This window comes from Mycothermus thermophilus (assembly GCF_041956435.1).
Source record: "Mycothermus thermophilus strain CBS 625.91 unplaced genomic scaffold VTJ04scaffold_7, whole genome shotgun sequence".
Lineage (NCBI taxonomy): Eukaryota > Fungi > Ascomycota > Sordariomycetes > Sordariales > Chaetomiaceae > Mycothermus > Mycothermus thermophilus.
Genome location: NW_027191433.1, coordinates 1666944 through 1692534, shown reverse-complemented (window position 1 = coordinate 1692534; position 25591 = coordinate 1666944). Strand labels below are relative to the sequence as shown.

Genomic DNA, 25591 nt, shown 5'->3' with positions numbered 1-25591 from the left:
TGATGGAGGGGGTCATACATCGGGTCGCATATTCTCGTCATGAACGAAGTGACACAGAGGCGCTGGTCTTGTTCATTATTTGCCTACCAAATTGGTTCGAACAGTCTGGAATCGGAGCTGGGAGTTGTTCAGCCAGACCGGTGTGAATAAAGGGGGTGTGAAGCCATCCAATACGTGTACCTCACTTGATGATGTGTCCTGTCATCTATCACTCGGCAGGCAGGGGATCGAGCTCAGATCATTGTGTCGATTTGGGATGAAGAGAAAAAGTGCAATTATCTGAAGCCAAAGCTATTCCGTGTCCCCAGTGGCTGCCTGAGCTGGTACCTCGAGCTGCGGGAGCTGACGCTGTGTTCCTTTTGACTGATGCGGGGAACAGCATCGGGACCTTGCTCCGTCGTACAGGGGATTGCCACACGATTACACAACAGAGAGCCCTGTATATCTTTTGGTGTGAGCTCTCTGGTCGTTCAATCTTCTTTTCTTATGGTTAATATCGTAGTGAGGAAGCCCAAATTCCACGTCACCAACCCAAATGGCATGGCGTTGACTTTCGCCATCTCCAACTTACCAATTCCGTCCCATCTCCCGGGTTGAATCCCAAACCCTCGGACTGCCTCAATCTCAGGTCCAGGTCAAGTCCTTCCAGCATCTTCCGGGCACACCCGGCTTCGCTCGACCGAGACCGCGCCCCATTGTGCCACAGCTGTCGGTACCCGTGATGGAGGGGCGAACTGGTCGTCTTCACAGCAATAGGATGCCACACACACACACCTCAAGCAGAGCAACCCGGGCAAGAGAACGAGTCAAGTCCATTCATTGACTGGCCGCTATTGTTCCCGGTCTCCCGGTCTGCGCTGTCAATGCTTCTTGATGCAGGTAGCCGAACAATGGGATTGTTTGGCTGTCAATGAATGGATAGTTCGTCACAGCGGCTTCGTCTCGTCTCCTAGCTGGGAGAGGTCGGGTAATGTGGCTTATAGCTGTAGAGTTGACTTCCTGTGATCTGTTCGCAGTCTCCCTCTTCAAGACGACCCGGCATGACATCCCGACACTCGGGTTCCATCTATGTCTGTATGTCTGTGCATAAACCATGCCAATCACACCCGACAACCCAAACTAGGGCCCAGCAATAGCAAACCAGTGATCTTCTCCCCTCCGACTCTAACCCTGGCGTTCTCAGCGGCCCACCGGTGTGTCGAGATTGAGTGCAACAGGCATAACATTCCGAACTGTAGCCATCCTCCTTCGGAATGCACATCGCCCCTTTTCACCCCTTCTGGCTTCCTACCTTACATATTCCCCTGTACGTAGGTGTACCGTACGACCCGACCCGAAGCGCGTCCCGCCGCCTTAGCCGCCGTTAACCTTTTTATCGCAGCCATCAACAATGTTAGGTCCAGCTTCGGGTCCAGTTCCGGTTGTCACGTCCGAGTTCAGCATCCCGAGCACCCTGGGAGACGTTATCTGTCTGGCACCGGGCGTGCCAGGCTCTGCTCAGGGCCGGTGTGGTATGAGACGGGAGCCGGTGAGGCCTTAGCCTCCCTAACTCGACGGGAGGAGTCAGGAGGACGGATGATGTATGGTTTGGGTGTCTTCAGGGAGCCTTTCGTCCCGATGACACGTAGTCTGGGGACTTTGTTGGTCACGGTTTGTGGCCGCGGGCGGGCGAGCGAGGCTGACTGACTTGGGCAATGACCTGGATGAGTTGACATGTAAGTGGCCAGAAAGATGGAGTTGAGGATATCGTCGGGCAAGGTATCCGGATTCCTTCGTGGAGTATGGCAGTGGTGAAGGCTAGAAGAGTCGATGCCGTCTATACCCAATGCCTAGTGTCATAGATTGACAATGACGCCCCAAGACGTGCCCTCAATATGAATCTATGTGTCACCCACCATCGTCCATTGGCTTCCCCTTGGTAAGACAACATCCCAAGCAGTACATCATCAGCCACTGACCTTGTAGAAGCCGCTGCGTCCCATCAGACCGGGTAAGTGCTGAGTTCCCGTGACCGGTTCCTCGGCATCGGATATGGGAAATACCCCTGAGCCGCTCCTGAACGTCAAAGCTTGACCTGGATGGCTAGGAGCCGCGTTTCGGGCAGCCCTGGATTCATGCCTATAGTTTCACAGCATGAAGTGACGACATACCGATGAACATTGGGGTCCGGCAGGCAAAGGCTTGCAAAGTGTGCTCGACGGCACGTGTTATGTGACCGGATGTTGAAGGCCCCCTGAACAGAGGACCTCACGTCCCGAGAATGTCCAGGGCTATGTACAGAATATCCACAACCAAACAGAAGTCGATTCATTTCCGATCCCAACATCGCAATCCCTTCAAGATGGGTCCGGAACCAACTACCTAGCCAGCCTCTCTCCATTTTCCATCTCCTAACCACCACCCCCCTCCAATCTATGGCCCTTAAATCGGGTTGACCTGAATCCGATCCAGATCCGCAAACACCACCTGCCAACCATCCCGCTGCGCGCCGCCCTGGGTGAAGAACGACTTGGCCGTCTCGTTGCCCCGGAGCAGCCACTCGACCCAGTAGCTGGCCGCCGTGCCGAACTTGCCGCCGTTGTAGTCGCCATAGGTACCGCCGTGGCCGACGTTGAGGTTGCCCTTCCACTTGGGCACGCCGGGCTGCATGTAGTTGTAGTCGCGCTCGCCGTTCTGGTAGGCGATGTCGGACGGTCCGCCGAGGAAGAAGAAGACGGGCTTGCGGAAGTTGCGCGCCTGCTCGTAGTTGTTGAGCAGGCCCGAGTTCCAGATGCCGACGCCGAAGACGCGGTCGTCCCAGATCTGCTCGTACGCCTCGATGCCGCCGCACGAGAAGCCCGCGGCCAGGATCCGCGAGGAGTCCACCTTGGCAAAGTCGGCGTTGACGTTGCGCGCCTGCGGGGACGTGATGAAGTTGAGCGCGTCGCGCATCTGCTGGCCGGTCGTGCTGCCCTGGCCCCACGGTGTGCCCTGCGAGATGACCAGCACGCCGTGCGAGGCGATCTGCGAGAGGAAGTTGACCGCGCTGAGACCGTCGGCCGAGCAAGCGCCGTTGCCCCAGAGGAGGACGGGGAGCTTGGCGTCCTGGGGCGTGTTGCGCGGGGCGTAGATGGTGTGGCGAGGAAGCTGGCCGACGGTGTACCACCCCTGGGAGGAGTTAGCTGGTCTGTTTCTCTGGGGTGGAGAGGATTGGATGTGGGAGAGGACGTACAGCCGGAGCAAAGGGGCCAGAGCCCGGAGTGCCTTGACGCGGCTCGAGAGGCTTGGCCACGGCCGCGGCCACGTAGGCGAGGGCGGTCGTCAGGGTCGTGGTCTTCATGATGGCGAGCTAGGTGTTGCTGCTGGGCGGGAGACTCTGACTACTTGGTCGTGAGCGCCTTGGTGAGGTCCAGGGGTAGAAGGCATGGTAGCTCGGGCTTTATATACTCCTCGTCGTCCAGATCTGCTCATCATAACTCCACGAAACTACTCGATCCCTAGCAGTATTAACATCCGTCCTTGGATGCTACATCATCACCTGTAACAGCCGGCATCAAGCGCCGGCAGTTGCCCATGTGAATGGCGCGGTTACAGCAAATCCCCGGATCTACATAGCAATCGGCAGCGGGGCGTTTAACGTCTTTAACTAACATATATTAACCGGCTTTGCCCATCTTGAATTGTTGCGCACCCGGGATCCTGGAAACCCCTTCACTATTGCCGTGCCGGGTAATTTGGATCGCAACGGCGTAGCGGTGCCAAGCGCGCGCATCGCGAGGAGGCATTGATATTGATATTGAAATGGCACTGAGGATACTATCCCCACGTGCCCTGCTCCCGGTTTCACGGGCATCCGCCATCCGTTCCAATAGCACGCCGCGGCCCCTGACATGATAGAAACCGTTAGGGTTCGCGCCTTGTGGTGTTTGGGTTCCCGCAACAATTACCTAGAAGGTAGATCGGGGAGGTCTCGCCCGAGCGCCATGATCTCATAGCGGGTCCGAAGCTGCTCAATATTGCGGGAAGGGCCGTGGTCCCGGCGCAGCTTAATAACTTTACTCCAACCACCGATCACCTCCACGATCTAAGACCATCGGCAGCAGCCATCGGCACCAAGTTGATGCTCTGGACTCTTGAGGTATTAATTGACGAGAAGCGGTTTGACGGGCCACCGCGCAAGAATTCTGACTTGGTCGATATGCTTGCTGGAGTCGTGGGACTGGAGAAGTGTGGTCGGACGGTTGAGGTGACTGGAAAGCAACGGCGGAGCAAGACCATGGAGAAATACGAACAGGAGGAATGGCGCCATCGTGTTCATCATGATCAAACACCAGAGTCTGGTGACCAGAGACACCATACCACGTTATCCCATGACAACGAAAGCACCCCAGAGCACAAGGATTATACAGCAACTAGTACTCAAAACTAAATTAACCCTCCAGGGTATACGTCGTAGTACCAAAACCATGGATATCAAGACCAAAACATCCGCAGGGATCACCCAAACGTGGTATCCAAAGAATTTCGGGGTATCATGGGCAACAAAGAGCATGCCGGCACCACGACCCGTCTGCGCTATTAATCCATATCATTGACCAGTTCAAGCCTTGGCTTCAGCAGCCGGAGCCGCAGCCGGAGCCGCAGCCTCAACCTTCTTCTTCTCCTCCGCCGGCGCCGCCGCGGCAGCGGCAGGCTTCTCCTCCGCCGGAGCAGCAGCCGTCGTGACGCCCGTCTCCTGAGGCTGCGGCTCGGCAGCAGGAGAGGCGGCAGGCTTCTCCTCCACCTTCTTCTCCTCTGCAGGCTTTTCCTCTGTCTTCTTCTCCTCCGCCGGCGCAGCAGCAGCAGCAGGCGCGGCAACCGGGCTGGTCGGCTCGCTCTCGGAGACCACCGCGGGCGCCGGCGCGGCACCGGTGACCTGCATGATCACATCGAACCATTTCTTCGCCTCAGCAGGCGAATGCGCCTTGAAGTTCAGCTCCGAAGTGCCCGCCAGCTTGCTGCTGAGACCGCCGGCCCGGTCCTTGCCCTTGACGGTGAACTTGTTCTCGTGCGGCGCGCTGATGATGGCGTCCGGCAGGTAGATGCTCAGTTCGGGCACGGGATCCTTGCGCACGTTGTCGTCGTCCTTGAACTCGTGCAGGTACTTGGCCGGAGTGACGACGTAGTAGCCCGTGGCGTAGCCGAAGGAGAGCTTGTTGCGGGACTTGCGCTCGAGGGAGCCCTCGATGAGGGGCTTGGTGGAGGGGTGGGACATGTTGGGGAACTGGATGGCCTCGACGGTGCGCGGGGCCGCGTTCGGGTCGGCGAGCATGCTGGCGGAGCGCTGGACGAAAGCCTTCCATTCGAACTCGGGCGGGATGCGCTGCGCGGCGGAGAGCATGTCGGCGTGCAGCGCTTGGACCTTGGCGGCCTGGCCTCCTGTCAGGTTGGTGAAGGTCTCCATGGCTTCGTGCAGGACCTGGATGATGTGCTTCTCGAAGGTCTCAAAGTTCTCCTGCACGGCGACAAGGTCGTTATGGTGGTTGTTCTCCTCGATGACCTGCTTGCTCAGACGATGCAGGACGCCGCGGGAGATGACGTAAGGATCCTCGTGGGCCGTGATCTTGCCGCCGGCCGACTCGAAGGAGGCGGTGTGCTGGCCGAGCAGCTCAATGTGCTTCTGCGTGGTGTTGCGGGCCTTCTCGACCTCCTTGGCGCCCTTCTCGGCGTTGTGGGCGATCTCCTTGGCCTTGTGCTTGATCTCCTTGTGCAGGCGCTCGATGATGGGCAGGGCGGTGCCCTTGATGTTCTTCTCGGTCTCGAGGTTGGTGTTGATCAGGGCCTGAGTGTTGACGCGCATGTTCTCGAAGAAGCCGGCGATGCCGCCAAGGCTCTGGTCGAAGTGCTGCCCATGCTTAAGGGGCTTGGAGATGGTCTGTCGGGGTCAGTAAACGGCCATGAACCACGCAACTCGAGGTCAATCCTACCTTCAAAACCTTCTCATACTCCTTCGCCTGAGACTTGTGGATCTTCTCAACAGCCTCGACGTATTCCTGGAGGTACTCGACGGCGTGCTTCCAGGCCGAAAGCCTTTGGGCGAGGAGGTCGGCGGTCTGTCGCTGTCAGCGTCTTGCTCGTCGCAAATAGGCAGGGTCAGGGACGTACGGTGCTGGGATCCTCCTCAGGGACAGCCTCGTCGCTGGCGACGCTAGTGATGGTTTCGTGCCTCGCGGGTGTGGCCTGAGAGGCGGTAGGCGACGCGGCAGCGGGGGCAGCAGCAGCAGCAGCAGCGGGAGCAGCAGCCGCTTTCTCGACAGCCGGAGCGGCAGCGGGAGCAGGTGTCGGAGCAGCAGCAGCCGACTTCTCAGCAGCCTTCTCAGGGGCCTCGGCGGTCGTAGGGAGAGGCGAGACGTCGACCGACTTCTTCTTCTCCTTGCGGAGGCTGGCGAAGCGCTTCATTGTGACGGATGTGCAATGGGAATTTGTCCAATTGAGATGGCTGGAGTGGTGATCTGTCCGAGGTCAAGGTCGATGTCAGCTCGACGAGCAGAACAGAGAGATAGATAAATGCGCAACTCGCCACTGGGGAGTCGGACGACCCCAGACATCTCAGCTCGAGACACCTCGGCGTCGCCAACTCAGCTGTCGCGCACACAACAGATTGGGCAACAACTCACATCAACCCAATGGCTCCGCAACTCAGCTCAAAAACCGGTGATTGATTGACCGATCGACAGCAAGACGACAGAAAACAAGACAAATCAGCAAAACCGAAGGAGAATTGGACGGGGTGTCTCCCATTATCTATGCACGCCGGCCTCCTTATGGACCGCGCCAGCCATCATCCGCGGATGGATCCGTGCTTTTTTCGGCTCGAGCGAGCGAGCGCAGAATGGCATGAAGACAGCACACTCCCGGCCTGGATCTCTTGAGCCGGGAGCCAAGACGCAGCGAAGCCAATCAGGAGCATCCCTGTGACGATCGCCCCTGCAGCCAGCCTATGACGTAAAGGATTCAGACCCGCCACTGCGGGGCACCTGCCACGACCTAGCGGGGACGAGACCCCTGTCCAGCTGTGGCCGTCGCTGGGTTTGGATTTTTCCTGCCGCCATCAATCAACAGACAGACATGGCGGCGGTGATAAGATTGTGAAGACATATATCAGACCCGACGTCCTCTCGAGCATTGAGTTCAAACGTACAACAATGAACTCTGGTCATACCCCTCATTTCATCCCGTCTCGAATCCGCATCAAAAACAAGTCCCACTGAAGTCTAAGACAAAGCAAGACACACCCGACGAACGGCCATGACCCGACTCAAAACTAACCACTACACACCTGACGAATCTCCAACCATTCCTGTTCCTGACGCTCCCTCGCCACCCAGCCCAGCCAACACACACCGCCGCTCCACGCCCTCCTCCACCAGCACGCCATAGGTAATAGTATTTATCGACAGGCTCCATCAGGAAGAAAAATTCGATTCCCGAGCAACCAAAACTCTCTCATGCAAGAACAAAAAAAAAAATTAGGGAAATTACAAAATTACAGCACCACCTCGCAGCCCAGGATCCGTAGACGACGAAAACCTCACATCAATGCCTCAACTCTAGGATGTCTGGGATAGCCTTGATCAAGTCAAACGTTGATTGAGAGTGGGGGAGACCAGGAGAAAGTTGGGCGGCCAGAGCCGTGTGCTGCAAGGTTTGCTATGCCGGGCTGGCCCGAAAAAGGGGGATGGATCGGGTGGAGAGAGAGAGAGAGAGAGAGAGATCACTGCCGTCGGGCCTGGAGTCGGGCTACCCAGGGATCGGACGAGACTACTTTAATTCTCAGGGGACCGATGACGACTACGTAAGGAGTAAAAATCCTCCGTGTCAAGTCACACAACTTGAGTCCAATGCCTGCCTGCGCTACCTGGCGTTGGTATGTAAGACGCAGCATTCTATTCTCGGAGCCGTGAAACCGCGTCGCGATACGAACTACGGAGTACTACTGGCTGCCTCGTCCACGATTACCACGAACTACCAAGTATGTCAGCTATGGATGCATGGACGCATGTATGTCTAGGTAAAAACCAACGCGCGGATGCTGGTTCACATACGGGTTGTACAACACAACCCCTGAGTCTGCGTCACCACCACATTTATCATCAGCAACCACATCACGAGAAAGCCAAAGAGGCCAGTCAGCATGAGAGAGGTGACCTCTAAGATCGAATCATCATTACTTAGGTATGTAAGTACCTAGGTGAGTGTTTCATGCTATGTAAGCTATGCTCTCGTATGATGATAATGCCTCGCAGCAATGCCATGTTTATCCTCCATAGGTGAGTGATCATGCTTGAGAAAGCAGACTATCCGTCTGTCTGCTTGTAGGTAATCCAACCTTGCGGTGGGTTGAACAACACTAAGGGTATCCGAGAATAAAAAAGGAAAAAGGAAAAGACGCCAGCCTAGAAACGACCCTGACTTCAAGTCAACCAGGTCTCCATCCCAAACCCAGAGATAGGTATGCGTGTCGTTCTGTTTACCCTTCATGTCATTGAACAGTTTATACGCGCCGCCCGACCGAGTTCCGAGTCCCGAGTCCCGTCCGTCCCGAGAAGAAAACACAAAAGCCCAAACTCCAAGGTATGCAGGCAACGGTTCATTCTCATGATCCCGTAACCAGACGGGAGAACCATGCCACGACCCAACCCCATAATGAACAAAGGAAAGAAGAGATAAAGAAAGAACGCCATGCAGGCGGTAGTGAGAAAAAGTATACACAAGAAGCGAAAGAAAACGCCCCAACAACCAACGAGCTGGCGAGCGCACCTCACCCGCTCCTAGCCTGCAACAAATGCAGCCTCCTCGCCTCATCGCCCTCGCCCACCATGTGAAACACGCTCTGCAGAAAACCCGACGAGAGCGGCCTCCTCTGACTGAGAAGCGGTCTCCGGGCCATGTGTATATACGCCGCATGCAACCCCGACGACGGGGGCGACGACGCAACGGGCGAGCTTGCGCCCCTCGACACGGGCGCCGAGTTCGAGTGCGTCGTCGTCAATCCCGGCGTAGGCGACGGCGTGCGCGCCCTGGCGGATTCCTCGCTGCTCTCGTTGCTGTTGTTATCCCCAGAGGAAGCAGCAACAACACCCGCGGCCCGCAGATGTGGCGACCCCGGCGCCGAGCTCGGCGCGCTAACCGCAGTTTGGTAATCCGGCAGTGCCGAATCGTGGGGTGTGAGCGGGCGCACCGGAGTGCGCACAGCTGTGTGGTAGCTGGGAACGCGCGAAAGGGCGGCGACCTCGGGGAAGTCGAGATGCTGCGGCGGGGTGTCGAAGCCTGAGGGGCCGTGTGCCGGGTGGTTGCTGCCGCTGCTGCTGTGGCGGGTGAGAGGGTTGGCGTGGTCGGTGGTGGCTGGGTGGGAGGTAGCGCCCGCCGCGGACAGGTTCGAGTTCCATGACAGGTTCCTATTCCGTTGCTCCAGGGACATGTTATGCAGCCTATGCGCGAGGAGGTCGGGTTGGACGGTGCCGCGCTGGAGCAGGGCGGCGGGGAGGTTCTCGGTCGAGCCGGAGCGGGAGTGGCCCGGCAGAGGGCTATTCACGCCAGACGCGGCGGCGCTGGCGAGGTAGATGCCCGAGGGATCGATGTCCTCGTACAACTGGTCCAGCTTGTGAAGCTCGTAGGCCGGCGGGGCCATCGTGGTAGATTCGCGCGATACGCCGCTAGGCATCATGCGGTTGATGGCGCCGTTCTCGTCGGGAGGCATGTTGGGGGAGATGAAGATGGAGACGGGGAGGGTTGCGCGGAGCTCCGAGATGTGCCCGTCCGGGTTGTGCAGGCTCACCACCACCTTGAGCTTGTGGCGGACCTTGATGCCCCGGGTATTGACGTCCTGTATGCACCGAGTCAACTTCTTAGGGAGCCCCAGCGACTTGTGAATGACCCAGCCTTCCTGGCCCTCCCACCCTTCCGGGCCGCTGTCCTGGATCACATCCTGCCAGTGCTCTTCCCGGGTAATGGGGAATGTCCACGAGTCAATCTCCCGCTCCTTCCTATGCTCCCTCACGCCCGCAGCCACCTGGATGACGAAGTCGTGGACTTCCATCAGTTTGACCGTCACGTGTTGGATGTCGAGGCCCTTCAGCAACGGAGTCAACCTCATCTCGAGCGGGATACAGCTGCCAAAAACGACGGCCTTTTGCGGGACAACAATTGAATAGTCGACCTTGTTAGGCCAGATGTTTTCGATGCTCATAGCGTGGAGGATCTCGAGGGCGGAGGCCTGCAGGGTCCGGATGATGCGCAGGGGCTTCTCGGCGTGGATGTCATGCAGCAGCTTGCCGCGTGAGATGGTCGCCTTCAACCTGTACGAAATGCTGGCCTCGCGCAGGCCCTCGACGCTCTCGGTGGTGTCGCCATTGAGCATGAGCTCGAACGGCCATTCGTAGTTGCCCGGCTGTAATGTGACGCCCTTGGTGAGCGTCCGGGAGGGATCTTCGGGGTCCGGGGCGCCGACGCCTTCGAATGGCTGCCACCGGTGGTCGAAGATGGGCACCGTCTTATCGGTCTTGTGGCTCGACACCCCCGCTGGGGTTACCTTACTGTCGGTCCAGCTGGACCCGGGTTGTCAGCAGATCCGGACGGGAGTTGGTCGGGAGAGTAAGCCGGAGACATACACATAGCGGGCAGTGCCTGTAAGCTTAAGCTGGATCGACTCGACCTTGAGAGGGGACGAGACGCAGAGCACGACAGTGCCCTTGAGGAGCTGGGCCGCTGCCTCGTGATCGTCACCCCGGAAGACGAGAAAGTCGTTGTCAAGCCTGGGGAGGGGGTCGGTCAGCCGACTGAAGAGCAAAATGCTACTCTGGGCCAAAACCTACCGGATCTCGAAGAGGGCGTACTTGGCGGACGACGTGAAGGGGTTGAAGGAGCGCATGGCCTGGGAAGTTGTCTAGGTTGGATTGAAGGTGGGATGTGTGTATCAGCACTCCACACTAGCTACTTCATAGTATCAAGCATGGACGGAACACTGGTAGGAAAGAAAAGAGAGGATAGATTGCGGGGGACATGGCGATACTAAAAGTAAATCATGGGGTCGGGACGCGGGATGGCCGAGCACACAAGGCGATGCATGACTTGGGCCAGAGATAGGGTGTGTGCCGCGAGGGCCGTCAAGGTGGCGTGGGCATTGCAGTGGCAGCGACAGTGGACAGGTCGCACGCACACAGAAGCAAAGTGAGCAGGGATTCTGCTGAGGTGACCAGGGGCCAGGGCCCGGGGATCGGACTGGATGGACGCTAACAACCAGTCCCGCGGCGGAAGCGAGCCCAGCTCCATGCTTGTTCACTCGTCAACCTCCCGGTTGCAGGTTTGCTGCTTTTCAGCGCCCAGCACGACTTGCCCTCTTTTTCCTCTCTGGGTCTCCCTGCGTCCGCCTTGGCTGGAATTACGCGATGTCGCCCCCAATGAAGAGGCACGCACTCTCACCGCCCGGTCTGCTGGCAGCTGCCGGAATGCCGTCAGCGTCGACCGACATCAGCAAAACGCTGAGGCCAACGGCATGGGTCCGAGTTCTGCATGCGAGAGACTCTGTACCCCGTATGTACGGGGACGAGCTGAGTTCCCCATTTTGGAGCCTGATCTGCAGATGCGGCACCGATTGAGAGGACAGTGTCGATGCGCTGGCTGCTGCTGGCCAAAGCTGTCCGTTGCTGGCTGTGGTCTCGATGCACCCGGCCACGGTCTCGATGTGAGGTAACCGTCTTGTCTGGAGTCACGTAAGAGCATCATGGCTGGCTGAGAAACCAGACCCGGAAGTTGGGTGGGGTGGGCGATTTGCAGCATCAGAAAAAGCTCAGAAATGCCGACACAAAACAGCAGCAAAAAAAGTCATCAGGACAACTCCACCATCCGCAAACTCCACCGAGCACGCCAGAGTTGACCATGTGGGGCCTCCCGTAGGGCGAGGGCGCGGGATGGCGTCGAGCTCGGGTCCAGTCGGTCCCGGTGTTGCGGTGATCATGAAGATGGCGATTTTGGTGTGCCAGCCGACAGCCAGTCCACTACGGAGAGTCGTCTGCAAGGCACACGAGAGGAATCCAACACGGCGGATGAGGCAGGACAACATAACGCTCCTCCGGATTTTTGGAAGGACAAATGGATATGCATGCATGTCTCACCTAACTTACACTACATCCCTACACTACGACCTGACAGACTGCTCAGCCCCGCCTTTGCTGCTCGCCTTGGGATGCCCGCCGTCTCACGGCAGCAAGCTGGAACTCTAGAGCTGCTGTAACAGGAATACTAGGTGTGATCCAATATCGTGGGGGCTACTCTGCGGGCATTTTGCAGCAGCCCCGTGGCCTCGTGAGTGCGAATATAGCCCTACAAAAGGACCTGGGCGTCCCGTCCAGCCACATCTTGCAGCCTTACACAGCACGTAATTCGTACGACAATGGTGAGCAGCCTCATTAGGAACGTGGAATGTCTGCGGTTCGAAATGAAATCCCCTCCCAACCACAGACGCGGTTTGGTAAAATGGAAGGTCTAGAAAACTGCCAAACTTGGCAAGCGACCTTGTTCCAAGTTGCCTCGCCACCATCCTATTCGTCAGCGGCTGACCTTATCTCGTTCCATTATCATGAAGGAAACGGCTTACATCAGAACGTCGCCTCGATGAGACGTATGACGGGCCTCAAGGCTCAATGGACGGGATGGTTTCATCATTGTGTGTTTGGTATCGAACTGCACGTCAACGCAACAAACGACGCATCGCGACCCTGAGCTACCATGGCGATTGTGTCGCCCGAACCTGCGGGTGGAGTCTGAAACAGCGGCAGATACCGAACATCCTTGTCCCCGATCCGGTCGACGTTGATCGCCCTCGCCCTACCGAAGACGATGAGCCACAGCGCCCGAGATTTGCCGAAACGCGATTTTTGAAGTTTTTGATGCGCGAAAAAAGTTTGACCTGAGTTCGAGTTGGTTTACTGCTCTTGGACAGTTAGACTGGATACTCCTGATGAGCCTAGGTAAAAATTAACATCTCATCCCACCCCATCCGATTGCTTATCGTCATGCTACGGCCGAACACCGGGACGAGTTCCCGCCTTCCTCCCAAAATCTCCATTACCATTGGAAGATGGCTTCGCTCCATCAAAAAGCCGTTGGCGATACCTATCAGATTGTGGCCATCGCCTCCTCGATACCAACCTTGACTCACCGCTGAACCAACGCCAGTGCCTGTGCTCGTGCCCGGGTTTTCTGCTGGGATTGGATCGGGCAAATCACCCGGACATATTCGCCTGTTGAAACACGAGCGATCCCATAGCGTCATTCGGCTCCATCGATAGGCAAACAAAAAAAAATTATGTTTGTCTGGAACCTGCCGAACGGTTGACAAGACCCGAGATCACCGTGCAACGCTCGCGGAATCTCCGACGTGCCGCCGATCACTTCGCTTGCAACGCCTGAGCCGCAAAAACCGGGTTTCTGGGCGCCACAGATGAGCCTGTTTGGATCCCGGCCTGCCACCCACGGATCGCTGATGGAAATGAAATATCCGGCAGCTACCCGTGGTTGCAGGTGGTTGCAGTACCGATGCTGTCACTGCCCGTCAAGGTGCGCAAAAGCTTCGTTTCCTGGGCTTCCAGGTTGTTTCGATGGATGGGCTCATCTTGGATATTGTCGCATCCATGTCAAGGAGTCTCAGAGCCTCATCAACTTCGTACACACACTCCGTGATACCCCACCGAGGACAAACAATCAACCTGGCGAGACGTCCGTGTCACCCATCCTCGTCGTCGATCTCCTATCGGGAGCTACCCGAACATCCCGCCAGAGTTGACCCGTCTCAAAATCACAACCAACAAAACAAGCACATGTCAACTGTCGCTCTCTGTAGTGTACGCTTGCCATAGCCAGCACAACGCAATCTCGATCAGGCCACCCAACGTCCAACAAACGCGCCTGCATTACTAACCAACCTCTCGGGCCTCGGATCCCCATCAAACAACGCCCAACGCATCCGCGGCAACTAAACCACATGCTTAAGCAACCGCCCCGCGGCCCGGTCGGCAACGGAAGAGTTTCCCGACCGCCAGGTTTCCGTCAAGTACAATAGTAAGCAAGACCCACGAACCACCGCACCACCAATGCACCAGGCGCATGATTCTGCAATCAACGTATGAGTAAACTACAATCGCCAGCAGCTACCGTAGACCTAGCAAAGAGCCGCGCCTTGGCAGGGCTGGCGTGGGATCCACCAGTATCAGCTTGTTGAAGAAGCTCGAAACCCGGCGGCATCGGAGTTGGTGATAGTGGTGGTTGCCAATTCCGGTTCGGGGGTGTTGAGTAAACAGGCTCTGCGAACCTGTGAGTAAACACATGGCCGGTTGAGGTGTCACATGCTGCCGCGGATCCAAGGATGGAGAGCAGCAGTAGAGAGGACCAAACTAGAACATGAGCTGGCGTATCCAATTCACAGTTCACCGGCAAAATTGACGATGCTGTTGAGATCGTGAAATTGACGGGCGATTGATCAAGCCATTCCTCCCCATATCAGGAGACTTACATAAACCCATAATAACGACGAAGCTACTCTCCAATCACGAGGCACCGGTCTCAAGCTGTTCATCCATAGGCTTTGTTGCGTGACCCGGTGTTCCTAAACAGGTATTCCGGTACAGAGCTTAATTGGTGCTATCCAAACTCCATGGCCTGCACAGAACAACATGGAAACCCATTCCACAAGACGAGAGTTGATGAGAAGGACACAGCAATGTCAGCATCCTAATTCCCTATCCGCACCACGTTGTAGTCAGCCGAAAACCAGTCAGATCAGAGCATTACTCTCACCATGGAACGCCCGGTGCTCTGCGCCCCTCACTCACCACCACCACCTATCACCTGAGGTGTGAACGTATTCTCAACGCCCGACCCAACACCTTCAGCACATTGAACACAATTCAACCCCCTTGACACCGACAACAAGGCCCCAAAAGAACACAAAAAGGGCACAAAAACTCAGCTACAAACACACCTCCAACTCCCCTTCCAAATTTGCTCCCAACACCCACTCGGTCACTTGATCGGGACCGCCTGCAGAGCCTCATGCATGGCCTTCAGCCCGCTTCAGCCAGCCACCGGCAGGACAACACAGCATCGGCAGTCCAAATCCGGGGAATACGTACCTAACCTTACCTGATGTATGCCGTATGCCTTGTAGATCCACTACCTACCAGCCACCTCGGAAGCAAGAAAAGGCAGAACAGCACATTCCCCATTGCCAACAACAATCCCATCGACGGAACATACCAGCCAACCAAGCACCATCCATCCAATTGGGACCGGGAGATATATGTATATTCGGCAGATGTACGCCGGTCCCAGTTCGTCGGTACGACGCCGCATAGCACAGCCAGACGGGGGATCCGAGCCAATGGATAGAGATGAGGCCAACCCGCTGTATTCCGTAGAGCTATTCAGCATGGGAAAATTCCGTGCTGGACCTATCCAAACAACTCGTATAAACAGACAGAAACATGCAGAATCTCTGCTGCCAATGCCGCCTCGTGCTCCCAAAACAACACAATCAAAATCCCTGATCTGATCTGATCTGATCTGGCTGGCTGGCTCCCTCCAAGCCCTGGCATCTTCACCTAACCGTGAGTCCCCGAGCGGTGTGCTGTGCTGTCTCTGGTTGAAGGCTCGCAGCAGCAAGGTGTCGCGCCAACATACATGTGCCGTACATCTTCAGCTCTCATGCTTCCTCCAATTGTTGTGCCAACTCAGTAGGTCTAGTCCACGTTCGGATATGCCCTGGACGACGCACACAAGACACGCAAAACATGTCAGCGAATGGACGACAAAAATGGCAGAACTTCCATGACATGGTAGGAGGGAATACGAAGGCGGAAATGGAATGATTGTCTGTATGCCACATACCGTTCTTGCAACTCGTCAAGATGGCATCGGGGGTAAACCCCAGCCAGCAAAGCACGTCGTTGTCAACGATTTTACTCTGTCCCGCGGAAATATTGAGTCAGCATGGATGCTGGCGAACCACATGGAAGAATCGATCTTTCAGGCCCAGCCAGACAAGGAGTAAGTAGAGAAAACGTACCAACACAGGCGGCAACATCGCCGTTGTCGCCCTCGGCGCCACAGGATGGGGCAGCACCTTGTCCTTCCCATCGCCATTACCCGTAGTCGCCGTCGAAAGATCCGAGTCTGAGCGCAGCCTGCCGGACTCGTCGCTGTTACTCCCAACCAGCGGGGGCGCGCCCGGTCGCGACGAAATCGACCCGCGCTGTCTCACCGACGCCGCTCTCGGCCGGTGCAACATGCCAACGCTGAAATCCCACAAGCAAATCCTCCTGTCCTCACCCACGCTCCCAAACCTGTAACTATGCTCATCGCACCGCCAAGGATCGAATGCAACCGACGTCACCCACGAGTGATGCCCTTGACCACGAGCAATCAAAGCTGGGCTTTCAGACGGACACCAAATCGAAATGAGGTCGTCTTGGCCGCCCGTGACGACGTACTTACCGTCAGGGGACCAGCAGACGCAGGTGAAGCCGCCGTAGTATGAGTAGTACAGGTCGAGAAGCTTCTCCTCAAGGAAGTCGAGGATGCGCAGGGTACCGTCCTCGGAGACCACGGCCAGATGCCGGTTGTCCGGGGAGAAAGCAAAGGCGTTGATCCGGTGGTTGGAGAGTTTCCATACGGCGACCGGGTTGGTTTTCTGGTTCTTGGAGTGGACAGACTTTTGGACGTGGATCTGCGTGGAATAGTTGGGCCGACTAGCCCGGCTGGTGTCTGCGCTGGTTCGGCTGTTGGGTTTGCTGCCGTCGTCCTCCGGTACGAAAACGACGTCTTCCTTCTCTTTATCGTAGACCACGAGAGTACCGTCCATGTGTGCGGCAAGGAAGAGGTGTTCGGACCCAGGAATCCATTCGATATGTGACACGGGAGACCCGTTGATTATGCCCTAGAATGATAAGTCTCTCTCACCGACAGATACCACCGAGGACACCTACATTCTTGTTGAGGCGGGTATACCGCTGAGTGACAGGCTCCCACCAGATGATCTCGCCGGTCGAGAAACCCATGATCAGGTCGATATGCGTCGGGCTCTTTGTCACCCTGTTCACATCATGGCACAGACAGTGGGCCTTGGTAAAGAGGATCTTAGTCAAATACTCAGCCTTGGTGGGAGATGACAGGTCGAGCCACTGGAAGGCACGGTTGATGTTGACAAAAGCAAACAAGCCATCTCGTGGGCGGTCTTGGAGTCTCTTGTTGAAGGAATCATGGTGGATGACTCGGGATATGAACGACGAGTTGCTCTTGGTCAAGTTGTTCTTTGGCTTCCGTCGCTTGGTTGGGTCCTTCTGGGGAGCGGGCGCCAAAAGGGCATTGGACTCTCCGAACACCGGCGTTTTGAACCCTGCGACGTCGACAGAGCTGATGCGCCCGGCATCGCTGCTGCTCTCGCGCGGGTCTGTCGACGACTGGCCCTCATCCGTGTGTTCCTGTCCGCTGCTTTGCGTCCCCTCCGAGCGTGTGCCTGTCCGGAGCACACCTGGCGCGAACGGGCTGACGTCGAGATTGAGAAGGGTGAGCTTCGTGCCGGCGGTTGCGGGTTGCGGGGTCGTTGAAAGAGGATTCGGGTTGGAGATGGGAATCTCGGAGGGATGCGGCGGGGGAGTCGCGATGTGAAGGTCCTCCTTCAATACGTATAGACCTGACCGTGTCAACCAGATGAACCAACTGTTGACGTGCACGCAAGACTCATGGCGTACCCTCTCCGACGAGAAACTGATATTCGGGCCCCGAGGGGTTTGTGAGCACGTTGTTCGTCTCAATCATCGGCATGGGTGTGCCCGGGGGGAGGCCGTGTTGTTGCCCTGTGGGCGGGTATCGTGGAGGCGGTGGAAGGACGCTGTCGCAAGCTTGTGGTCAGCCAATGCCGACGGCCATGGTGACAGTCTGCGCCCAGCTAAGATGCGCCTGCCACCATGTGTTTCATTCCGATCAGAGATTCCCCAGGTACTGCCTTACATCATGGCGGCTTCTCAGGCGTGGTGCGCGACCCTTCTGGGCTAACGGTTGTGGACCTGTCTCGCGTGCTGGAGCTGCCAGTGACGGCGCCAAGATCGATAATCCCGCGCGCCGTGCAGGTGATTAGAGTTTAGTTGGCCGGAGTCGCCAATCAGCAGGGTATCAATCACGCCTTGAAGACTGGGCGACGATTTGGCTCGCGGGGGTGCGATTGTCGTCAGAGGATGGAGAGATGTTGTTGAGATGTTCAGAGCGCACCTCAGCGTTCAACGGTCCGGGTAAACGGGCACAAGTGTTGCATGGGCCGGGTCAGAGTGCCTGGCATGGAGGATCGACGGCACGGCGGGAAGCATGTGGGGTAGTTAGCGTCAGGAACCGAACGAATGGCACAGCAGACAGCGTTGGTGGTCATCGAGGTGTAAATGGCAATCTTGGTGTTTCTAGGTGAGTGCTATGCGCCTGAGGTTTCCTCTTGAAGTATTTGGGGGCATTTGAACTTTTTTAGCTGAACTGAAGTTATTACTTGTGATAGTGCCCCAGAGCGAGATGAGAGTTCTCCATCATGAGGCCTGGCAGGGAATGATTCCCAGGTTGGCGAGGGGGAGTTCCATGTTGTGTTGGATCTGGGACAGGACATGACGAGAAAAAGAGGCCTCTGAACAAAGTCAAAGTTTGACAGAAACTTTATCCCCCCTTCCTTCCTTCACTTCCGCTTTTGATATCTACGGGTATCTCGAATCCCGCCTGCTGTTTAACACCCAAGGAAAGTATGTACATACATACAAGCTGTTCAGGCATCAGGAGGACCTTGATGAACTGACCCCTGTCCAGAGTGGGTCTCCTCGACGTCAACCTCCTGCGGGGCATCGCAGCTTTCCCCAACAAGGGCGCCAGTTGGCGAAGTGAGCTCCATCACTGCAGGTGGCTTCTTGACATCAACCAGTACCTAAAACCAACCACCTCGCCCACTACAAAGCCCGACATCTTCGAGTCCACCATGGCCTGATCCCCCCGAATTCAAGACCAAACACTTGCTTCCTTCGGTCTCTCATTGCCGAGCTCTGCCGCAACATCTCAACCATATTCTCGACTCCTCCTCCTTCCCCTGGAGCTTGCTGCCCACCCAGACGCCCGTATCATGGCATTATAGCACTACGAGTCACTGCATGCTCATACAACAGCCCCTTACGACATGGCCACCGGTATGTTGCTGGCAGTCCCCTTCTCAGGAAGCTCGACATACGCTAAATCTCCCTAGCCGTCCGAATCTGCGTGTGCGGCGACGAGGGCACCGGCAAGTCCAGCCTGATCGCCTCGCTCGTCAAGGACGTCTTCGTCGCCAACAAGATCCAGTCTGTCCTGCCCCAGGTCACCATTCCTCCGACCATCGGAACCCCTGAAAATGTCACCACCACCATCGTCGATACTTCGGCTCGTCCTCAAGACCGTACCACACTGCGGAAGGAGATTCGGAAATGCAATGTGATCCTGCTGGTCTACTCGGATCACTACAGCTACGAACGCGTCGCCCTCTTCTGGATGCCCTACTTCCGCTCCCTCGGAGTCAATGTCCCCGTCGTGCTGTGCGCCAATAAGTCCGATCTTGCTGGTCAGGGGAGCACCCCGCAAGTGATTGAGGAGGAGATGTTGCCAGTTATGGCCGAATTCCGTGAGATCGACTCATGCATCCGGACCAGCGCCAAGGAGCAGCACAATGTCATCGAGGTCTTTTACCTATGTCAGAAAGCCGTCACCCACCCGATAGCTCCTCTCTATGACCACAAGGAGGGTCAACTCAAACCCGCCTGCGTTGCCGCTCTGTCTCGTGTCTTCTACCTGTCCGACAAGGACCAAGACGGCTACCTAAACGATGCCGAGTTCCACGAGTTCCAAATGAAGTCGTTTGACAAGCCGATATCACAGGCCGAGTTGGACAACATCAAGACAACAGTGAGCAAGGCGGTGCCAACCTCCAGTATTGAAAAGGGGTTGGACCTGGCAGGGTTCCTTCATCTGAACAAGCTTTACGTAGACAAGGGCCGACATGAGACCATATGGGTGATCCTGAGGAAGCACCACTATACGGACAGTCTGAGTTTGGAAGACAGTTTTTTGCACCCACGATTCGAGGTTCCAGACTACGCGTCAGCAGAGCTCAGCCCAGCCGGTTATCGCTTCTTCATGGACCTCTTCCTGACGTTCGACAAGGACAATGATGGCGGCCTCAACGACCAGGAATTGGCGGCCTTGTTTGCCCCAACTCCAGGGCTGCCCCCTTCTTGGATAGAGGCCTCATTCCCCTCATCCACCGTCCGCAACGAGGCCGGTCACATCACGCTCCAGGGCTGGCTTGCCCAATGGAGCATGACCACCTTCCTGGAACCCAAAACCACGCTTGAGTACCTCGCCTACCTCGGCTTCGAAGGTCCCAACACACGAGACTCGACCACGGCGGCGCTCAAAGTCACCAAGCCCCGGAAGCGTAGGCGCAGACCGGGGCGTGTCGAGCGTAACGTCGTGCTCTGCTACATCCTCGGTTCCGCAGGGTCCGGCAAATCCGCACTCCTCGATGCCTTCCTCAACCGCCCCTTTGACTCCCTCTACCACCCGACCATCAAACCCCGCCGCGCCGTCAACAGCGTCGAGCTCCACGGCGGCAAGCAATGCTACCTCATCCTGGAAGAATTGGGAGAGCTCGAGCCCGCAATTCTCGAAAACCAGGCCAAACTCGACGCGTGTGACCTCATTTGCTACGCCTACGACTCGTCCGAGCCAGACTCCTTCTCACACATCGTGGAGCTGAGGAAGCGATACCCCCAGCTCGACGAGCTGCCAGCCGTTTACACGGCACTGAAGGCGGACCTCGATAAAACCACGCAGCGAAGCGAGCTGCAGCCGGATGCTTACACTGCCGCGATCAACATGCCCCCGCCTCTCCATGTCAGTGTGACGTGGAATAGCATCAGCGAGTTGTTTGTTGCGCTGGCGGAGGCGGCGACGAACCCGAGCACGGCATTCCCGAGGTCTGAAGAACCACCCGATCGGACGAGCTTGTACATGGCTCTCGCGGCAACGGGGTGCGCCGCGCTGGCAGCGTTTATGATATGGCGGCGGTCGACGAACACTGTTTAGAGGTCTGGCTCGTCGATAGACGAGGATGATGGAGTGAGGGTATGGTGGTGGGTGGATGATGCTACTGGAAAAGACTGCTCCAAAGAGAGATGTTTTGGGTTAGTGCTGGTGTAATACTGCCCGCCACCTGTGGTGGTGGACGCATCTTTAATTCTTGTGAGCTTTTGTTGAGTGAGGGTTGAAGACGGCGAAGGGATCGTGATACCCGCTTCATACACACACGCATAGGGTACTTTAGTGGCGCATTGGCGCAGACTACTACCGGGTACAACTACATACTACCTTACTTAGTGCTTCAAGCGAGACTGATGGATAGCCATTGTCGGAGTCTTACAAGAATCAACTCAAGCTTTACGTCATACTGAGGGGGGGTTTCTGTCAGTTCTAGATCGGCTGTCACCCAATAAAACACCTCTCGGTTCCAGTCTTTGGGCCAACATAACAGCCCGGATGTCTGTTCACAGACTAAGTAGTGAATCGACTCTTGCGTCCCTGAAGTCAGCATGCAACGAGATACCCAACAACTGACCATGTTCCCATGAGGAGCTCTCACGATTAGGTGGCGGACTGAATGGAAAGATGGAGGTCAGAGTTAGCTCGTTGGCATGCAGCTCACCGGTCAACCTCGACGGCCTCTGCAAATGGAAGGTTTTAGGGCACAACAGAAGACGCATCGAAGCTAAGTGATACAGGATAGTCAGCGGCGGGCCCTACAAACGCCGCGCCTGGGAGATAAATGGCGGTCTGGTCCCCGGGACTTCTACGCATATGTTTTGGATCCAACTGAATATACGTTCATTCTTCTGACCCAACCCGGTCCTGGTCCTCGCGGCCGATCTCATTTCTTTTCCTTCACCCTCAAAAGAGGACAAGTTTGAGCAACAAGACCAAGAGCTGGATCTTTGAGAGTCTGAAAATCACGTTTCCGCGCCTAACGCCGATGCATCTATGTACAGGTTCTCTCCACTGTTCCTGACTGCAATACCTCCAATATTCCTCTTCAAGGACCACATGAACCCAAGTAGGGTGGAAATCCATAGATGTCCACCATCTCGTGCCAGGTCTCAACTCGACGAGAGACTTTGCTGTTTGTCTTTGGGAGACCTGCGGAGTCCAATACGGAGTTTGTCGAGGATTCTGACTCTGTGTCCTTTCGGTGGTGGCTCGGATGTGGCTAAGAGAAGTGGTGACCCAGGGAGAGATTGGGGTGATGGCTGAGGGAGAGATGGTACTAGTGACTCAGTGGGAGTCGGCGCCTGTGGTTCAAGAGCGGACTGATCTGTGTACAACCTGTTAGAGGACAAATTACGGAGTTATAGCCTTAGTAGACATACTTTTGATCTGCAGCAACTCATCTAGAGTCCGTCGAGCAAGTTGAGTTTTCGGATGAGACGACCCCAAAGCGGATTGCAACCCAGATAGAGCCCGCTGATACATTGACTCGGCCTCCATCAGCCGGTGTTGATCTCTGTAGAGGCAGCCAAGGTTATAAACAGTTTCGAGAGTTAGTGCGTGGTCCCGTCCAAGCACTTTCTCGTAGCCTTCTAAAGCCAGCTGATACATTGACTCAGCCTCCGTCAGCCGGCCTTGCGCGTCATAGAGCACACCTAAGTTGTTGACTGTGTTAAGAGTCGATGGGTGGTTCCGTCCAAGCACTTTCTCGCAGCCTTCCAAAGCCCGCTGATACATCGGCTCAGCCTCCGTCAGCCGGCCTTGCGCCTCATAGAGCACACCTAAGTTGCTGACTGTGTCAAGAGTCAATAGATGGTTCCGTCCAAGTGCTTTCTCCTTTCCTTCCAAAGCCCGCTGATACATCGACTCGGCCTCGGTTAGCCGGCCTTGATGATATAAGAGTTTGCCCAGGTTGTGAATTGCACCTAAGGATGTCGTGTCGTCAAAGCTCCATCCCTTCTTGGATATCTCCCCTATCCACCATGAGCACCTTTCCACATGTGGGAGGAGCCGCTGGTGAACCACCCAGTAGTCTCTGCTGTCCTCGTCGGGCACCAAAATCCCAATTGCCATCACCGCAAGCCGCAGAAACTCTTTCTTCGCAGCGCTATCCTGGATGTGCGACGCCCATCTATGCACCACCGGATGCATCATGTGGCCCCCCTGCACGGACTCATGGGACTCGATCATCGAGTACCGGAGAAGTAGCTCAACCGCGTCCAGGTACCGGACTTCGTTGCTTGCGATATCACAGAGCCACTGAGGCCACTCTTTGTCAATGTCAATCGCAGCTTGCAGCAAGCCGTGCCAAAGGTCTCGGCCATCGACAAAGGCCCAGAGACGAAGCAGATTAGCAGCATTCTTGTTCTGCGCTTCAATTGCCTTGAACGATACGGTCCAAGTTGTCGCGACGCTTCCTTGTTCGTAGTCCACCAGGGGGAAGCCGGACTGCCCATTCGATCTCATTAGATCGTCCCACTGCTGCTTGTAAAGCCGAACATACGACGCGGTCCCGATCCCGGTCTCGCGGAGAAACGAGGCGGCCTGTGCCAGCGCAAGCGGCAGGCCGTGAAGAAGATCAAGCAGCTCCCTACCAGCTTCGTCAAGAGCTAGGGTCTATTATTAGTAGCCTTGGACTGAACTCAACGCAGAGGAAATCTTACCTCCTTCTGACCCGAACCACTTTTGGAAAATTGCTTGAGCCAATTGGTCGTCGACCGCTCGTAGCTGCAGCGACTCGCCCAACTGCGCCAGTCGCGACAGCCGTGTTGTGATCAGCACAGACCCGTGGTCGCCAGGCAGATACTGCCGGATATCGTAGGCGCCAGTGCTGCTCTCATTAACGTCTTGGTCAACATTATCGAAGATAAGAAGCCAGTTGCTATTGCCTGGTCGCGCGAGCCAGTCTAACACCTCTGCCACCACAGTCTTGCGGTCCTCCTTGCTCTGCAATCTGGCCTTCCTACTCCTCTCAGAAATCTGCCCTTCTGGTATTCTGGCTGCACAGCTAGCAAAGCTTTGTTTCAGCCGGTCTTCCGATCGGCCATCTATCCAGAAGATCGAGCTGAAAACATCCTTGTGTCGCCGGGCGAAGTCGGCCGCGAGCTGTGTCTTCCCGATCCCACCGAGTCCGTAGAGGACGAAGATTCGTCGCCGGGTCTCTCGCGAGCAAGGCTGAGGGAGAAGGCACTTTTCGAGCTCTGCAGTGACTGACGGTCGGGCTACGAAGTTCTTCGATACGGGTACGCCTTGCAAGGTAAATGTCGTTCGGTAAGGGCCGTGGTCTAACGACGGTGTAAGCAAGCAATTCAATATAATGAGCACACAGCTTGTTACAGTCAAACTAACACACTCGTCTGGTGAGATTATTCGCACACGCCTTCATCTGCCTGAAAATAGTCTGCGACTCAACATATCGTCGTGTCGCAGCCGCAATCTCCGTCTTCTTTTTGGATTCCTGGAGCCCAATCTCCTCAAGGCCACGGTCGACGTTGAAGCGGTAATAACGCCCTTCATCGTCAAGGTACGCCTTGTCGCGATGGAACTGCTGTGCCGTCTTCTCCGTTTCTGTCGTAAGGTCTTTCAACGTGGCCCAAATTCCGAAGGCGTCGTCGCGAACGGGCTTCAAGGTGGGTAGGCCCGTGCCGATGGAGACAAGGCATTGGAGATGATCTCGTAACTGATCGACCCCCCACAAGTCCTGGGCCTGATTCCACACCGCGTAGACTGGGTTGTTCGCGCCGAGTGCTCCGTCAACGAACTGCTCACCGAAAGGTCCGATGGCGATAGGGTCGAAGAAGGTTGTCGCGGCCGAGGTTGCGCGGCAGGCCTGCCATATCGTGGTGGCATTGAGAAGGTCCGAGTTGTCGCTGCGTGGAGAGCGGTAGTTTGCCAGGCAGACAGTGTCGCCGGTCTCTTTGCTGGTGGCGCAGACGAAGCTAAGTTGCAGAAGTTAGTGAAGATTGTTCGCAGATCCAAGATAAAAGTGATATGGAATAGACTGTACACTTTGCAAGAAGAATCAAGATCTTTGAGAAGAGCATCCTCGTCAAGGCCGCGGTTGACGAGGATGGTCCTAACTGCGCGCTCTAGCTCGTTACTGTCGAACCTCCCCTTGAGCTTGCCCCTGACGGTGACTCGATGAGCCTTCTTCTCAAACACCCTGTCGGACAGCGTTATGTAGGCGTCGATGCACTCGTCAACGGTCATACGCAGGCGGCCCAGCATGATAGCGATCAGGCCACCGGTGCTGGTACCGCCGATCATGTCGAAGTAGTCGCAAGGCTTGGGCGGGGCATGAGGATCGATTGTCTCCATCAGGCGACGGAGGATCATGAGCGAGGACAGGCCTCGCACCCCGCCGCCGTCGAGGGCGAGCAGGCGGAGTGCGCCAGGAGGCATGTTTGTCTACTTCTCGATGCCACAGGCGTGAGGCGTCTGACAGGTTGAGCTCAAAGATCAGGTATGGGACATAGCGAGAGGAGGT

General features: G+C 56.4%; 7 protein-coding genes across 7 annotated transcripts; 2 read left to right on the top strand and 5 right to left on the bottom strand.

Annotated features, from left to right (window-relative positions):
• Nucleotides 1-2421: 2421 nt before the first annotated feature.
• VTJ04DRAFT_10175 (uncharacterized protein) lies at nt 2422-3319 on the bottom strand (the record flags this gene model as incomplete). Its single annotated transcript, XM_069357886.1, has 2 exons — nt 2422-3147; nt 3212-3319. The coding sequence occupies 2 exons, from the start codon at nt 3317-3319 to the stop codon at nt 2422-2424; spliced, it is 834 nt and encodes a 277-aa protein (XP_069214910.1).
• A 1030-nt stretch (nt 3320-4349) lies between these two features.
• Nucleotides 4350-4574, top strand: VTJ04DRAFT_10174 (uncharacterized protein; the record flags this gene model as incomplete). Its single annotated transcript, XM_069357885.1, has 1 exon — nt 4350-4574. The coding sequence occupies one exon, from the start codon at nt 4350-4352 to the stop codon at nt 4572-4574; it is 225 nt and encodes a 74-aa protein (XP_069214909.1).
• A 5-nt stretch (nt 4575-4579) lies between these two features.
• Nucleotides 4580-6417, bottom strand: VTJ04DRAFT_10173 (uncharacterized protein; the record flags this gene model as incomplete). Its single annotated transcript, XM_069357884.1, has 3 exons — nt 4580-5893; nt 5946-6071; nt 6124-6417. 3 exons carry the CDS (start codon nt 6415-6417, stop codon nt 4580-4582), a joined length of 1734 nt encoding a protein of 577 aa, XP_069214908.1.
• Nucleotides 6418-8779: 2362 nt separating this feature from the next.
• Nucleotides 8780-10888, bottom strand: VTJ04DRAFT_10172 (uncharacterized protein; the record flags this gene model as incomplete). The annotated part of the gene is made up of 3 exons (XM_069357883.1): nt 8780-10565; nt 10629-10772; nt 10833-10888. The coding sequence occupies 3 exons, from the start codon at nt 10886-10888 to the stop codon at nt 8780-8782; spliced, it is 1986 nt and encodes a 661-aa protein (XP_069214907.1).
• A 4827-nt stretch (nt 10889-15715) lies between these two features.
• Nucleotides 15716-18026, bottom strand: VTJ04DRAFT_10171 (uncharacterized protein; the record flags this gene model as incomplete). The annotated part of the gene is made up of 6 exons (XM_069357882.1): nt 15716-15774; nt 15901-15976; nt 16079-16948; nt 16998-17704; nt 17763-17902; nt 18022-18026. 6 exons carry the CDS (start codon nt 18024-18026, stop codon nt 15716-15718), a joined length of 1857 nt encoding a protein of 618 aa, XP_069214906.1.
• A 1187-nt stretch (nt 18027-19213) lies between these two features.
• VTJ04DRAFT_10170 (uncharacterized protein) lies at nt 19214-21153 on the top strand (the record flags this gene model as incomplete). Its single annotated transcript, XM_069357881.1, has 2 exons — nt 19214-19223; nt 19280-21153. 2 exons carry the CDS (start codon nt 19214-19216, stop codon nt 21151-21153), a joined length of 1884 nt encoding a protein of 627 aa, XP_069214905.1.
• A 1064-nt stretch (nt 21154-22217) lies between these two features.
• Nucleotides 22218-25506, bottom strand: VTJ04DRAFT_10169 (uncharacterized protein; the record flags this gene model as incomplete). The annotated part of the gene is made up of 5 exons (XM_069357879.1): nt 22218-22432; nt 22488-23714; nt 23769-24389; nt 24454-25043; nt 25112-25506. 5 exons carry the CDS (start codon nt 25504-25506, stop codon nt 22218-22220), a joined length of 3048 nt encoding a protein of 1015 aa, XP_069214904.1.
• Between the last annotated feature and the right edge of the window lie 85 nt (nt 25507-25591).